Source organism: Lemur catta, chromosome 1 (assembly GCF_020740605.2).
Source record: "Lemur catta isolate mLemCat1 chromosome 1, mLemCat1.pri, whole genome shotgun sequence".
Taxonomy (NCBI): domain Eukaryota; kingdom Metazoa; phylum Chordata; class Mammalia; order Primates; family Lemuridae; genus Lemur; species Lemur catta.
In genome coordinates this window covers 231,882,127-231,897,765 of record NC_059128.1, presented here as the reverse complement: position 1 = coordinate 231,897,765, position 15,639 = coordinate 231,882,127, and the positions used below count along the sequence as shown (strand labels likewise).

Genomic DNA, 15,639 nt, shown 5'->3' with positions numbered 1-15,639 from the left:
CGCAAAGGATGATGCAACAGGTCTAGGTGGTTTAATAATCAGGATCTGTCTTTCATTCTCAAAACTCATATGACCTCTTCAACTCACAAAGAGCAATATGCAGAGGAAGGTATTCTACTTCTGTCAAATTTTTCTGGAGACATGCAGGTTATAGGATAATATTCAGGGAAGCATTTTTAACACTTATTGTGCAAAGTTCATTTTTAGTTTGATTGTAAATTTGTGTTTTGACATATGTTAATGCTGTAAGAGAGATTTTTCAACCTTTTTTTTTTTTTAAATTAAGGAAATACTGTTATTTTACTTGGCATCTCAGTCCTTGGGTGTTTGGGCCTGCAGGGAGAGTCATGGCAGGTGTGGGAGTAGGAGAACTAGGTCAAAAGGGGTGGGGCAGAGCAGCTCTGTAGGCACTTCCAGGAGGACAATCTAAAATAATCAGGTGCTGCCTAATTGCCAAGCCTGTTGAAATGAATCAAATATTTGTAGAACCTTCAGGTACTATGTGGAAAATGTTGCTATCTGGGAAAAGGGCACTGTCCAGAGAGTCAAGGGCCGTACTGGTGGCTGTCTGGATTCATTGAGAGACTAAGGTTCCTCAGGAACTACATTTGCCATTGGCTGCCTGCTTTCCCTCCTCTAAACCCCTCAGTCTCCTGTCTCAAGGCTCTGCAGTCTTCCTCTCTTGGAGGAAGAGGTGTTAAGACCTGTGCAGCTGGGGTGGACACAAAACTGGGCAGTAAATGCATCTCAAAACAGAAAGAGAAACTAGTTGGGGAGGGGTCAACAGGATCTCCAGGGCAGCTTGCACACTGGGGAGGTATATTCTATCACTGACATTGTTAACAAGTGCCAGCATGCAGTGATAATAAAAGCAGGCCAGCTTGTAGTAGGTTTTCTTATTGTTGCTAATTTTCTAGAGTGCACACTCTTATTCTCTGAACCTGGGGTGGGCTTTCCAACTACTCTGTCCTTGTTATGCTGTTGAGGTGATGGACAGGGTCAAGGTTCCGTTTAAGGCATTGAGTAGAGGCTTTGTACGCGAAGAGGCCAGCACTCCACCAGACTCACAGTCAACACTGAAATGTTTTTTAAATGTTCAATTTTGTGTGCAGAGTCCAGGAAATCCTGTTGTCTGGAGGCCTGGTTTTGTCCCAGCTCTTTAGGGAAAAGATATTAATGGATTCTCTCCTTCTCCCTAAGGAATATAAATTACTTGGCATGAAGAGTAAAGGAAAAAAAAAGCCTTCCTCTTTTTCTCGAGGTCATTTTCTTTATGGATAATTTGAAGAGCCAGTTATGCATCCTTCAATGTTCTCCTTTCTTCTCTAGTTCACCCCAGTCAGGGAGGGCAGAGACCTGAGTAACACCTTACGGATGAATCTCTTCTTCAGTTTGGGCAAAATATTCTGAATGTTGCAGAAACCAAAGCGTGACAAATAGGTGAATGCTTTGAAATAGGATTTAAAGTTACAACACTCTGGGGACCCTTATGTGATATCCCCCAGCAGTGCATCCCCCAGATTCCTGCCAGACCCTTTTAATCTCTTCATTTACAGGCCCTCCCATGAGTAGGAATGCTGTGTTACCGAGATGTAAGCAGGGACTTTCTAAGTGACGCTGTGTTTGTTGAGTGGATTTGTTTTGCCTTTCGGTTGTGACTAAGAGCTACTTCTTGTGATGTAACGTGGTCCCGGCAGACTGACAGTTTGCACAGGGTGATACTTCCTGGTGTAGGGGGACTCATGAGAAAGTCCTGAACAGACAGCATTCACAAGCTGTAAGCTACCAACGTGCTTGGGGGCAGCAACAGAATAGCAGCTCTGACCCAGTACCTTGAAATTTCTTTATGTTTTCACCTGTTCATCTTTCCTTCCAATCTCAGATGTTTTCCTCCTCACCAAGACTGACTCCTGAGCTATGCTCTCTGCAGAAGACCCTTCAGCTTCTGACCCAGAGACCTTCAGATATCTTCTCCTCTCTCTAAGCATCCTCGGTTTCTTCTCAGTTCTTCAAATACGCTAGCATGGTCTCTCCTTCAAAACAATCTTCCATCAGGATTCCTGCTACTTCCTTTAGATATTTTTTTCTCCCTCTTCTTTCACTGGCAAACTTCCAGAAAGAAAGGGCTACATTTGGGTCTGGCCTCCAGACTACTCCTAGACCCCTTGTATCCACTGGTCCCAAATTGTTCTTCTTACAGGCACTAGCAATTGCCTGTTCATGAAATCCAGCCTTTCTTCCATCTCCTGCCCTGTTTGCAGCCTTCAGTTCTGTCAACTGCGCCGTACTCTTCTCAGTCTACAGAAGTCCTGGACTTGGTATTTTTTGCTGTTTTTGCTTCGGCCTCTGCATTGTGGTCTCACGTGTCCATGAGCTTTCTTAGTGTTCACAGTTTTCATTCTTTCTGGAATAGAGTGCATTCACTCCCAGGGCAGCAGCCACACCCCCTGGAGGGTGATTCCTAGATCTGCATCTGTATAATTTTCCTGAGTTTTAATCTCTACCTAGAAATAACTCATCATTTCAATCATTATCCATGTGAAACTGCTATTCATTTGCATCCTGTCTTAGTCTGCTCAGGCTGCTGTAACAAAATACCATAATCTGGGCGGCTTATAAACAATAGAAATGTATTGCTCACTGTCTGGAGGCTGGGAAGTCCAAGATCAAGGCATCAGCACATTTGTGTCTGGTGGGGCCCACTTTCTTGTTCATAGATGCATGTTCCAGCTGTGTCCTTACGTGGTGGAAGGGGCAAGGTAGCTCTCTGGTGCCTCTCTCATAAGGACACTAGTCCCCTTCGTGAGGGCTCTACACTCATGATCTACTCACCTCCCAGAAGCCCCCACCTCCTATTACCATCACATTAGTGATTAGGTTTCAAGACATGAACTTTTTGGGGGGTGGGGGCACAAACATTGAGAACATCGCATATCCCTTTCCTAATTTGCTCATCCTTTCCCCAATTCACTCACCCTTTATATGAGACCAGGTTTATTTCAGTTCTGCTAATATCCAGCTGTGTAACTTTAGGCGAACTTTTCGACTCTCGGGGCCTATTTTCACATTTGTAAAATATAAATGATTTCTGAATCTGAGTAAATAAATGAACATTGACCCTGATACACAGTAGTGCATTGACCTGAACAAATTGAGCATTTTCTCCAAGCCTCGATGCCTTTATTTTAAAATGAAAACAATAATATTTAACTCATGGGGTTGATTTGAGGATTGCACGAGGTAAGTGCATAGCAGAGTGTTTGTACATGATGCTTAATACAGTAGCTATTATCCTTCTTGTTACCCAGGTTTGATATCTTGGAAGCAGTTTTGATTTTTTCTTCTCTCCCATGTCTAGATAAGACTAACTCTCTCCAGTCATTCCGTGGTAGTGTTTTGGTAGCAACTCTCCCACTTACTACAACACGTTGGATACTTTATGCATGTTGGTTCTCATCTTTACCATCATCTGCAATGTAGGTGCTGATATTTCTGTTGAAGAAACAGCTTCAGAGATTTAAATGACTTGCTTCAAGTCACATGGATAATAAGGGGTTCAAACTCAGTCTGGCTAGCTTTAAATCCTGCTCTGTTCCCACTGTCTCAAACCTTCCCATTCATTTTTTCCTTCCTATTCCCACTGCTGTCAGTGAAAATCGGTCTCTCCCAATCTGGTGCCTGTGGCCTCTCTGCTTTTGTTCTCTCCGGGTTCCGTTTCATCCCATCCATGAGCACCAGATTAGCCTCCCATAAATGCCAGCCTCTACTGTCTGCGTGGGACACACTGAACAACCCTCCGTTACCTTCCGAAGGCGTCTGGCGTTAAAGGCCTCCTTCTCCAGCTTCATTTCTTATATTCCAGCCAAAAAGCTGTTTTCATTTTCCTTCAACACACTGTATATGTTTTTGTGATTTTTTTTTTTTAAAACACATTTTCTGCTGCTGCTCAGATTGTCTCATTAGTGACATAAAAACTCTCCTGACTGGGTAAACCTACTGTTGCTGTTATTATTTTGACAAACACAACTATTTATCAAGGTCTTTGTACAGATTCAGTGTTTGGGTGACACAAGTTAAGCATATGTCATAGACCTGTTATTGGAGACTTCGTTTCGAACTTGGCGTCTCTTCTCAGGGCCCTCGAGTTTAGCAATTATTCGAATCCTGTGTTATCCTCTGGCATTCCCTATTTTTTTCTGAGACATTGATATCTACTGTGGAAATCTGCATGGTGGTGTAGAGCTCAGTGACATCCATTGCAACATTATTGATAGCAGTGAAAAGCTGAAAACGATAAATATCGTATTTAAGAAAATAGGTGAGCCTATTATGAACATTATAGAGCCATTAAAATAATCTTTGAAAGGAATTTCAAGCACATGGAGAATAGCTTTTGATATGTTAACAACAACAAAAGAATGAAAATAAGTAAGAACAATAGCAACAATCAGCAAAAAGCAGGATATTAATTACCTGCTCATGAAGACCTCAAATATATAATCTAAAATATCGAGGGTAGCCTCTTGATTAAAGGCTTATGAGTATTTTTTTCTTTGCTTTGTTCCAATTTTCTATACTTTGCAAATTTTCTGCTATGAAGACTTTTGTCATCAGGAAAAATAATGTAATGACTTACAGCAAATAAGGATGCAGAGATAATTCCCTGTGTTTGGGGGTCCCCAAGACCACTCCTAGATTCAGTGATTTGGGAGGAAGACTTAATAGGACTCAGCATATAGTTGTACTGGTGACTATGGTTTATTACAGCAAAGGGATACATTACATAAAAGGATTGACTGGAGCAAAATCCAGAGGAAACTAGGAACAAGCTTCAAGAGTCCTCCCCCAGTGGAGTTGCACAGGCTTGACTTAATTCCTCAAGCAATTAGCTGTGACAACACGTGTGAAATGTCGTCTACCAGGGGAGCTCATTAGAGATTCAGTATCCAAGGTTTTTATTGGGGGTTGGTCATATACACAGCCTTTGCCTAGCATGTACCAAAACTCAGCCTCCCAGAAGGAAAGGAGGTGTTAGTCACATTGTTTGTACAAACAGTTGAGGCACATGAATCACTCTTATCAGGGAATGGTGGAAACCCTCCCAAATTCCAAATTCCTAGCCAGGGGCCCGCTTTGAGCAGGCCCTTCCAATGCTAGCAGTCTCGGGCCTGCTGAATTAACTCTTTTCTGCACATTCCTTGCCCCAAATACCTCACATGCCCAGATTTCCTCAGGGAATAAGCACCAGGATTCTTACTACTTCTTACCTGACCTTTCATCACAAACACTGAATTTATTCCACTATGGCCTTTTCAAAGTCCAGTGAACGAGGCTGATGATGTTATGTCTGCAGCATGGGATTTGAGGGAAATGTCTGTGGCAACACAAGCACCTGGTGCTTCCCACCCACGCCTTTCTCAGGGCCAGAGAGGTAGTCCCCTGTGTGGGGCCGGTGTGAGGCTGGAGTGGAGCCAGGGAGCACAGTTAGCACTCTAGTGCCAGCTCTGGCTCCTGGCTCCTGGCTTTGTGTGGTTTTCCTTTAGCTCCAACTGCTTAGAAATCAATTAGCTAGCAGTCATTAGACCACAAGCAGCAACAGGGAACTCATTGTCCAAGGGATATAATTCCTGCATGCCCCGGGGCCCTGAGTGCAATTTGGCTTCCTTTCTGCAAACAGTGTGTGTTAACATCCCTCTCCTGTGGGACATAGTCTAGAGGCAATGACTTCATGCCTGTTCCCTGCCTTCCTGGGAGACATCAAGACGTGGACTCACGCTTATGTTCTAGTTCCACCTCTGTTCTGGTCGATGACATCACTTCCTCATTGTGGTCTTTGATAGCACAGAATTGGAAGGTGATGCAAAAAGTTGCTTGCTCACCCCTGTCCACTGTCACCCACTGTTCATCCACCCCACTCCCTCCCAGCTCCTGCCTTGACACTCGTGTACCTAGCTAAGCAGGTTCAGTTTAACAACGAAGTTCATGTTCGTCACACTCCCTCCCTCCAGCCCTTCCCCTAGTTTGTATTCAGTGGAATCTGAGACCCATTTGGCATAAAATCAACAAAACTTTTACCATGATGGAGGCAAGGCCCTGTCTTTTATTTGCTTTTACTGAGCAGAGAAAGCATTTCTGCTTATACTTGCTTGCTGTGCCCAGCCTTTATTCTTGTTGAGTGCTCATTGTTATGTTTAAATATAGCTGCTGTCAGTGAAATAAATAAATGTATGATTTTATGCAGGTGTTTACTTTTGTTTTTTATTTTCACCTCCCCACTCTCTTCAGTAACTTATGTTGATGAAGATGAAACTGAAATACTTGAATTATCATCAAATAAAACATTCTTGGTCATGCTAAAGATTCCAGAGGAGTGTGTTACTGAAGAGGAATTGCCTCACCTGCTCACTAAAAGGGTAATTATGTCTAATGCATTGTTTGTTTGCTGAGTTCTTAACATTAGAATATGAATTTTGCTAGAATAATCAGCATAGAGCTATAGAGTAAGTGGCTTCAATCTCAGATTCTTTATCTGGATTTTAGCAGAAAATAGTGCTTGTAAATGTATTTTCAGTAGTGGAAAGCCAGAGGGAAGAGTCCTGGCTTCTTGCTATCTATATCCTAGAGAACAGTGTTCTATTTACTCACTCTGGCCTTATAGTTGATTCAACCTATAGTATCCACTGAAGGTCTCTATGATATGGCAGACAACAGGCCAAGTGTCAGGGCCACATACTCTGTTCCCTCAGCGCGCTCACAGTCCAAATAGAGGCAGTAATTACAAAGATAGTTATAAAACAATGTGATATGTCCTGTTACTGAGATATGTACAGCATGTTTCACAACTGCAAAGGGTGGCTATCTAAGCTACCTGAGGCCGGGGTGGAGGCAATACTCGGGACGAATTTTGGAAAGAGTTTTCTGGGTAAAAGAGCATGTGACATCAGGGGACCTGCACAGTAGTGTGCAGTGGCCTTTGCATGCTGTGTGGTTTTTCCACTCTTTGGTTAGGATCAAAAGATTTTAATCAGCAGATTGACATGGTCAGAGATTTTCATTTTAGTCTTTCTGGGTGATGGTGGAAAAAGACTGGAGGAAGAGATCAGTTAGAAGGTCCAGGTGAGAAATGAGGGAGGCTTGAGCCAGAGCAGTGGCAGGATTCAGTGAAGGGCTCAGGTGAGATTTAAGAGGTTTTCTCACTCAGCAGGACTCAGTGACTGGTTGGATGGTGGTGAGGGAGAGCCCCTGTCCAGGCTTCTGGTTGAGGGACTGGGCGGATGGAGGGCAGCATCATTCGTGGAGTGGGAAATGCAGGAGAATGAGCCCCCTGTGCAGTAACGGAGCTCTGCAGCCAGACCGTGAGGGTTGTTGGGACAGGCCTGGGCATCCTCTCAAAGGCAGGTGGTTCACAGCCAGACCCAGGAGGTTTTTTGATAAGAAGATCTGAATGAGACCAGCCTGCCATCCACCAGACTTCTGTGGCATTCCTCAGTTGCATGGAGTGAGCCTTCTTCATCTCGAATCCATCTGATTCCTAGAAAAGCTCCCGAAGGAGCTCATTCTATCCTGGTCCCGGCCGAGTCAGTTTCTGAGTGCCCAGATGCACGAGATTTGATTGCTCCTTTTATCACAGGAGTTTGTATCCTGTGATGATTACTCCCGGCTTCTCTTTCTCCTCCTCTTCCTTGTTTATGTCTTGTCTGAAGTTCCCTTTCCTCCTTTCCTTCCACCTACTTCCCAGGGCAAGTTGCTGAGTGAGAAGCTTCTTGCTATTTTCTTCTTGGTTGCTTTTTTAATGGAGAGTTTTGCATTTGCTGAGCAAAAATGAAAGGAGTCAGCATCCACCTGTCCCCTGTTACAGACTGGACTGTCTCTGTCAAAGGGAAATGGATGTTAATTTTTCATCTTAGGACCGTATCTCTTGCACAGAGCTAAATATGAGCAAATTCTCCAAGTATTTTTAGCTCTTCACCGTGTAGTGGCAAAGGAACAGGGCCTGGCAGTGATACCTGGGGCAAGTACACAGATCAGATCTCTTTGAGCCAGGTCCCTCTCTGATAAGTGGAAATTGCAATACTTTTTCTATATTATCTTACAGGTGCAAATAAAATTGCATATAAAGAAATTTGAAAAACTTTTTTTTAGAGTTACCTGATTTACAGATGATAAAAGTAAGGCACATGGAGGTGGAAGACTCCTGCCCTTCATTCCCCAAAAATGTGCTCAGGAACAAAAATTAGCAACTTAATTTACTGTCTTACTGTGAGGTTAATAACCCCTTTTCTCTATTAAGTCAAGTTCCAGAAGTTTCTGGATATAGAAGGTGAATGGGAGTGTGTATTTTTATAGGAAAAACTGCTTTCTCTATACTCACCCTCAATAAACAACACTTCGGTGACCAAATGTGTGGGTTTTTTCCCCACACCAGCCAATTCTCTCACACCAGCTGGGTGTCCTACAATCCACTTCATTTCTGACACCATCTACCTGCAGTCAATGCAGACCCCACAGATCAAGGGCTCAGCCTCACAAGACTTCCCTGGCTTCAGATACCAATAACAGGTTGGGGTTGTCACCTGTGCTTCTGACCAACCAGCTATTAACTGGAGGTTTCCACAACCGCCTCCTTGGGTCTGATTGTTTGCTAGAGCGGCTCACAGAACTCAGGTAAGCACTTCCATTACAGGTTTATTACAAAGGACGTGACAAAGGACACAGATGAGCAGCCGGATGAAGAGGTGCATAGGGCAGGCATGTCGGAGCATCCAGGCCCCCTCCAGGGACACCAGCTTCCCAGCATGTAGGTGCATTCAGCACCCCGGAAGCTCTCCAGACCCTGTCTTTTAGGGATTTTTGTGGAGGCTTCATCACATAGGCATGATGGATTATTAACTCATTCTCTGGCTTCTCTGCTCCCTGGAGGATGGGGGTGGCCTGAAAGTTCCAAGCTTCTACTCATGGTCTGGTTTTTCTGTGACCAGCCCCCATCCAGGAACCCACCAAGAGTTACCTCGTTAGAATAAAAGACACTCCTATCACCCAAGCAATTCCGAGGGATTTAGAAGCAGCTCTGTGTCAGGAGCTGGGGCCAAAGTCCAAATATTAGAACAAAAGATACACCCAGCACTCTTATCACTCAGGAAATAACAAGAGTTTTAGGAGTTCTGTGCCAGGAAATGGTGGAAGAGGCTAAATAGTATATATAGTTTTATTATGTCATGGTTTCAGATACTTACGCCCTTTCCCTTGCTTTTCTAAACACTTTTCCTACCCCTGTCATATTTCATGGCCATAGTTTTCTTCTCTGAGGCTCTCACTCTGCTTAAGCCAGCCTGTAACATTGCGTGGTGTACTACTGTACCCTGAGCGTGGTTTAGGAGTTAACAGTAGCACATCTCTTACTCTGGAAGCTGGTTTCTAATTAGCCACTGTGTCAGACTCTCTCTCACTGGGCTCCTGGCTCAGTTTGCACCAAGCCTGGTAAACACAGTGTGGGAGACACCAGAGCAAGGGGTGAGGAGTCCCCTGTTTCACTTCTTTGGGCCTAAAGTGGACAGTGTGACTAACAGCTCCCAAAGTGCGAATATGGCCTAGATACAGCAGGGGGTCAGGCCACCAAAAAGAATCTTAGAGTGAACACTAAAAGTGATCTCGTCTACCACTCCATATCTTAACTTAAAATTGTAACTTAAAAATTTTACTTGGAGCCTACTATGTGCAAAACCCAGTGCTAGACCCTAACAGTTAATAAAGGAGAGAAGGGAGGGAGGGAACAGAGAAGATTAGAAGGAAGAGTAGACATCGTCCCTGCCCTGGGAAGCTAATCCAAAAAGAAGAGAGAGGCATTATTGTTATTTATTATTATTATTATTATTTTTAATGCTTACAAAAACTCCCCTCTATAGCATCCTTATTCTCCTCCGTATCATTCTGAGCAGCCCCGTAAAAGCTGTTTTTCTAGTTGCTGAGTTTTCAGAAATGACTATCAGCCTGGGGTGGGGAACCTGCAGCCTCGGAGCCACAGGGGGCTTTTTGGATCCTTGACGGCAGCCTTTTGACTGAATCCAAATTTTATGGAACAAATCCTTTTAATAAAGGGGTTTGTTCTGTGAAGTTTGGACTCAGTTGAGTGGCTGCTCTTGAGGATCTGGTGGGTAGTGTGGGAATGGGAAGAAGCTGCGTTGCAGCGTCTGTAAAACCTAGGGCTGAATTTGGGCTTCACCATTTACTAGCAGAGTGACCTTGGTTTCTTTCTTTCTTTTTTTTTTTTTTCACATGAAAAGGACATAATTTATTCTTGACAAAAAATATCTAGAGGGAATGATGCTTCTTTTAAATATCAAAAAAATTTTTTAAATTTATTTTTATTTTTTATGTGACCTTGGTTTCTTAATCTCTTGGAATGGAGTACTGTTTTTGTTATTAGTAAAAAGGGGAGATATATTAATGCCTGTTTTGTTGGGTTCTTACAAAGATTACAACAATTACGACAAGATTAGAGGAGCACAAATAGCAGGTGCTCTAATCGTTTCCACTCTGCCTTTGAGAGGTTGCGTTGCACCTGTTGTTAAGTGGGAGCATGTTCTGGAAGGGCAGCCTCCTTGACACTCCATTTGGAACTGGGTGGGAGACAGGTGAGCTCCCCATAGGGCACTGCTGTTTTTTTGTGTTCCTCTGTTTGTTATTGGGTAAAGTAAGGGGGCACTAATGAAGCCACAATGGATGAAGCTGGGCATGCTTGGCTCAGCACAGGGCACCATCGGATGCTGGTGGGATTCCCAGAACGGTGTCAGGGCTGAGGCTTCACGCTGCGCAGGGGTGGGTCTGGCGGTGCTCTCAGATGCCTGGCCATGGCTCACTGCAGCCCCGGAGCTGGGTCCATGCTGGGGAGTATAACCAGATGCCAGGGCAGTCCTCTCTCTTATGCTAGAACCAATCTACTAGAGAGCAAGGCATTTACCTTCAAATGTAAATCTAAAAGAAATGCCATGTAAATACATTCAGCCACATATTCGTGAGTATTCATACTAGGTTAGGATTCCTATCTCTGAAACATGACTGATCAAATCCTGGGAAAAGACACGTGTAACACAATACCAACAAGCTAGTATTCAGAATACAAAACCAACCAGGGCAGATAGATAAGAAAAAGATAACCCAAGAGCAAGAAGGGAAACTAATGGGCAGTTCAGAGTTGAGAAGTCCCAAACAGTTAAAAAACACACCAACAGATGCTTTCATTTGTAGGCAAGGCAGTACAAATTTAAATAATCTGAAATACTATTTTATACGCCTCAGACTGGCAAAAATTTAAATCTGGTAACCCTAAATGCTGGCAAGAATGTGGGAAACGGAATACATATCCATTGCTGGCAGAGGAAAAGGGAGAACAATTTTGTTAAGTTGGAAATGCACCTTCTCTTGGGCCCAGCACTTCCATTTCTTGTATATACCCAAAGGAATCTCTTACATGTACAAGAAGAGATGCACAGAAATATTCAAAGATGACCATTTAGGCATAGGTAATAGGGGGCATAGATAATAGGGGAAAATTGGAAGCAGCACACCTGCTCTTCAGTAGGGGATGAGTAAGTCTGCACAATCATTTAATGGAGTCTTTGCAGGAGATAGATGGATGCACTTTATCCAGATGTACCTTAGGAGTAAGTCTTAAATGTGATTTTGAGTGAAAAAAAAAGCAAGGCTTAGATTATGTGGAATATGGTAACTTTTATTTGAATAAAAATGCAAATTAAATTATATATTATGACTCCATAAGGAAGTAGTAATTTATAAAATTATGCAAGGAAACGATGTGTGCCAGCTTCAGGATGACGGCTAGCATGAGGGAACAAGGGAGGAAAAACTGAACGGTGTGTGTAGGAGTCACTTGAGCTTTATTTCGTTTCTTAAAAAGGGCTGAGCTCAATATAGCAAAATGTGAAGGCATGAAACATACGCCGTGGGAACACAGGTGTCATTTTTTTGTGATGTTTGCAGTAGTTTATGCATAAAATAAAACCTGCATATCTTTGCAATTCCCCACTTTGTCCGTTTGTCCAGGGGAAGTGCTAGACCTGTGGCTCAGCGTTGGCTGTGTGTCCTTGCAAGGAAGCTCTGGAGAAGGAAGAAAGGAGCCTTTGGCCTGTGGTGGCCCAGGTGCTGGGTGGTCCGTGGTGCTGTCCCCCTGCTGTCACTTCGTGGTCTTTTCGTGTGGGCTCCAGCTGCTGACCACTTGCACCACTAAGGCCACAAGGTGTCAGTGTGACTTAAATGAAAATTCCCAGCCAAGTCACTTGGTCCTCATAAATGCGGGTCTTTTGAGTTAGTGTTAACTCCAGTGTTGGCTTATAGTAGGCTCAAGCTTCCCTATTTCTTGATCCAGAGCCTCTAGATAAGTTAATTTCTAGCTAGAGTAGAATCTCCTTTGTCTAGAAGCTTTGCTTTGTCAGGTGATGTGCTCCATGATCTGTCAGTAATGTGTGTGGTTGTTTGTGTTTGTTTTAGCTCACAGATGTGTACAGTACATCGCCAGCTCTGAGTCGTTATTTTACTTCAGTTGAAATAGTGGACTTCAGGTAAGAGTGTGGAACATTACATTTTGGTCTCCTTCTCTGGAAAGAGACCCTCCCCACGCCCACCCTATCACCATTTACCTGGGAGGGTTTCCCTGAGCCTCAGAGTGTGAAGGGAACCAATCACAGAGTCATAGAGTGTCGGCGCTGGGAGAGAGGGTCTTTGGAGACCAACTGGCTCAACTCCCTTATTTTACAAATGAGAAAAAGGAAGCCCAGATTAGTTGTATGGTTCAACCAAGGTCACACAGTAGAGAGGAAAAGCCAGTCCCTGGTGAACCGTGTTTAACCATGGATGCTCAAATAAGCTAAGGGTAGAAATGGAAACAGATCTCAGATAATGCTATGATAGAAATGTTATAATCTATGTCCTGGCTTTTGCTTCTGAGGAGCACAAATAATCCAGGACTACATCCTCCTTGCTTAGCATTAAAAACATAAAGATACATATAACAGGAAAAATCTGCCTTCAGCCTCCTCTCTTCTCCGCTTCCACCACCCATAACTAATTCTGTGCCCTGCCACAAAATTAACAGCTATCAATAGTTTGGTGGGATTTCTTCTGTATAACATGCATAGTATATATACTCATATATATTTTTTTCTTTTTTAAATTTCTCCCTGATCTTTAATATTCTTGGGCTGTAGACATCAGGGTGTTTGTAGAGGAGTAAGTTTATTATCTTTTTATATCATTAGGACTCTTGGAGGTGATTTAAGTGAGATTTACACCAAAGCTTTATTATCTACTGTTCCTAAGATGTCTGTGGAATGTGACCATCAAATGCAATATAATATCGAGATTCCCCTCTCAAACCATAACGTTAGCAGACCTGGGAGGGGACGTGTGTAAAGCAGGTGGTAGCGCCACAGGGCAGGACCAAACTGACCTGAGGTCTGCAGACATTTAAGTGGCCGCCACCTCCGTCTTCCTTCTTTATAGATCCCGTGTCCATGTTACCTGATGGTGACATCTTCAGCATTGCTTATTTTAATCATAAACGATGGGTGCTAAAATGCCAGTAGAAAAGGAGGTATCCATGATCAGACGCAACACGGTTTCCTCCATGCCCCTGCCTCAACTTGCAATTCAAAGACTGAGGCAGAGGTGAGAGAGGAAGGCCCCTCAGAGCCTTTCCAAGACCCAGCCGTACGTTACTGGTGCAGAGGAGCTGGGATTATGCAACAGGGGTTGGGGTAGACATTGGGGAAAACCCATCAGAAAACTGAGTAAAACATGGCTAGAAATCGGGCCAACACTTAACATTAGAGAATCTGTTTTTAAAAGTTGGCCGGGCGCGGTGGCTCACGCCTGTAATCCTAGCACTCTGGGAGGCCGAGGAGGGCGGATTGCTCGAGGTCAGGAGTTCGAAACCAGCCTGAGCAAAAGCGAGACCTCGTCTCTACTAAAAATAGAAAGAAATTTTATGGACAGCTAAAAATATATATAGAAAAAATTAGCCGGGCATGGTGGCACATGCCTGTAGTCCCAGCGACTTGGGAGGCTGAGGCAGAAGGTTTGCTTGAGCCCAGGAGTCTGAGGTTGCTGTGAGCAAGGCTGACGCCACGGCACTCTAGCCCGGGCAACAGAGTGAGACTCTGTGTCAAAACAATAAAAAAATAAATACACTGAATCGTCAGCCACTTTGAAAAATGCAAGAGTATTGGCCTATGTGACCTCTGGCCACAAGAGGGAGCTCTGCCACCCCTTAGCAGGGCAGTGGCCTAAGTCATGCATCCGTGAAACTTCGATAGTCTCAGATACGATCTCCTGCTAATTATTTTATTGCTGGTTCTTAATCTGGGCCATCTTGAACCAAAGTAATAGAATAACTGTGAAAAATATAAGTGTTGAAATAACATTTAAAGAGCATCACAAGCTACTAATTAACTGAGGATAGCCCTATGATTGTTATTTTGGAAATGGGAAAAATATGTCCTAGGAAAATAAAAACTTATTTTCCTTAGATCCCATTACTGAGAGTTAAAAGCTTGGTCCTCCTGCCTTAGGGGCCTCTGGAACTGGAATTGAGACAGAAAAGTTTTTCACTTGGAGGACAAACCAGGGAATTATGATTCCTTGCAGGACACAGGCAGTCTCTGTGAGAGTTCAGGAGTTCTGAACCCAGGCAACGGCAGGGAGATTTGGGCCCTGCGTAAAACATTTTTATGGGTTGAATAAAGAGCTGGTCAAACTGAAAGCTCTGGCATGCATTTGTGGGGGCAGCGTTAAGAACATGGAGAAGGGAATGTATGAAGGGAAAAGGGCAGGCTTCCTGGGCTTGCCTTAGGGGAAGAAGGCTGAGATTGGGACAGACAACCTGTCAACCCTGGCATCTTCCTTGACCATAGCTGGGTTGTGCCTCTCCCTTTGACGTCCTCTCCAAGTGGACTCTGAGGGGATGGGCACTAGATGGAAGGAGGAGGTCAGGATCACCTCAACTTTTTTGTGATGGACCTATGGAATAGGATTCTCCTAGGACAGCACATTCTTCTAGGACAGAACACCCTTTGCTATTTTGTGCTGGAAGAACATGCAGCACTGAAAAAATGTGATTGCTAAATTTGATTTCCTGAGTTGCAGTGTGATTCTGTTTCTTGTTTGATTTGCCTTTTAGTGGTGAAAATAGCACAATGACCTACCACCTGCAGTTCGGGGTTCCATCAGATAGTGAAAATTTTATGAAGTATATGATGAGTGAGGAGTTGGTGCTGGGCATTTTGCTACAGGATTTCCATGATCAGAACATACCTGGTTGTGAGAGTCTGGGGCTTGATCCAGAATCCCTCTTGCTGTATGGTAAGTAGAGCAAGTGAAGAAATCAGAGTTGTGATGATAAATGAGTGAACCAGACTGGGAACAGATGGTCTGGTTTGGTTTGACAACCTTGGTGACATGGTGTGATGTCAAAACATTCATCCACTGACTCGTCCTCTTGGGCCATGTTGTCTCTGTGCAGGGATGTTCCGTGCTCCGTGGAGGTTACCTAGTCCCTACCCTCCGTAACAAGACACTGTAGTTAGAAAAAGTAATCATGGAAAAGATAATTGAACTATAAAGATGAAG

General features: G+C 43.7%; 1 protein-coding gene across 1 annotated transcript in view; it reads left to right on the top strand.

Moving 5' to 3' along the window:
- C1H3orf52 (chromosome 1 C3orf52 homolog) overlaps positions 1 to 15,639 on the top strand; it is a 28,289-nt gene that overhangs the window by 8,314 nt on the left and 4,336 nt on the right. Inside the window, exons 3-5 of the mRNA XM_045540309.1 lie at positions 6,286 to 6,413; positions 12,505 to 12,575; positions 15,191 to 15,372. Of these exons, the coding sequence (XP_045396265.1) occupies positions 6,286 to 6,413; positions 12,505 to 12,575; positions 15,191 to 15,372 (381 nt within the window). The remainder of the gene's footprint in view (positions 1 to 6,285; positions 6,414 to 12,504; positions 12,576 to 15,190; positions 15,373 to 15,639) is intronic.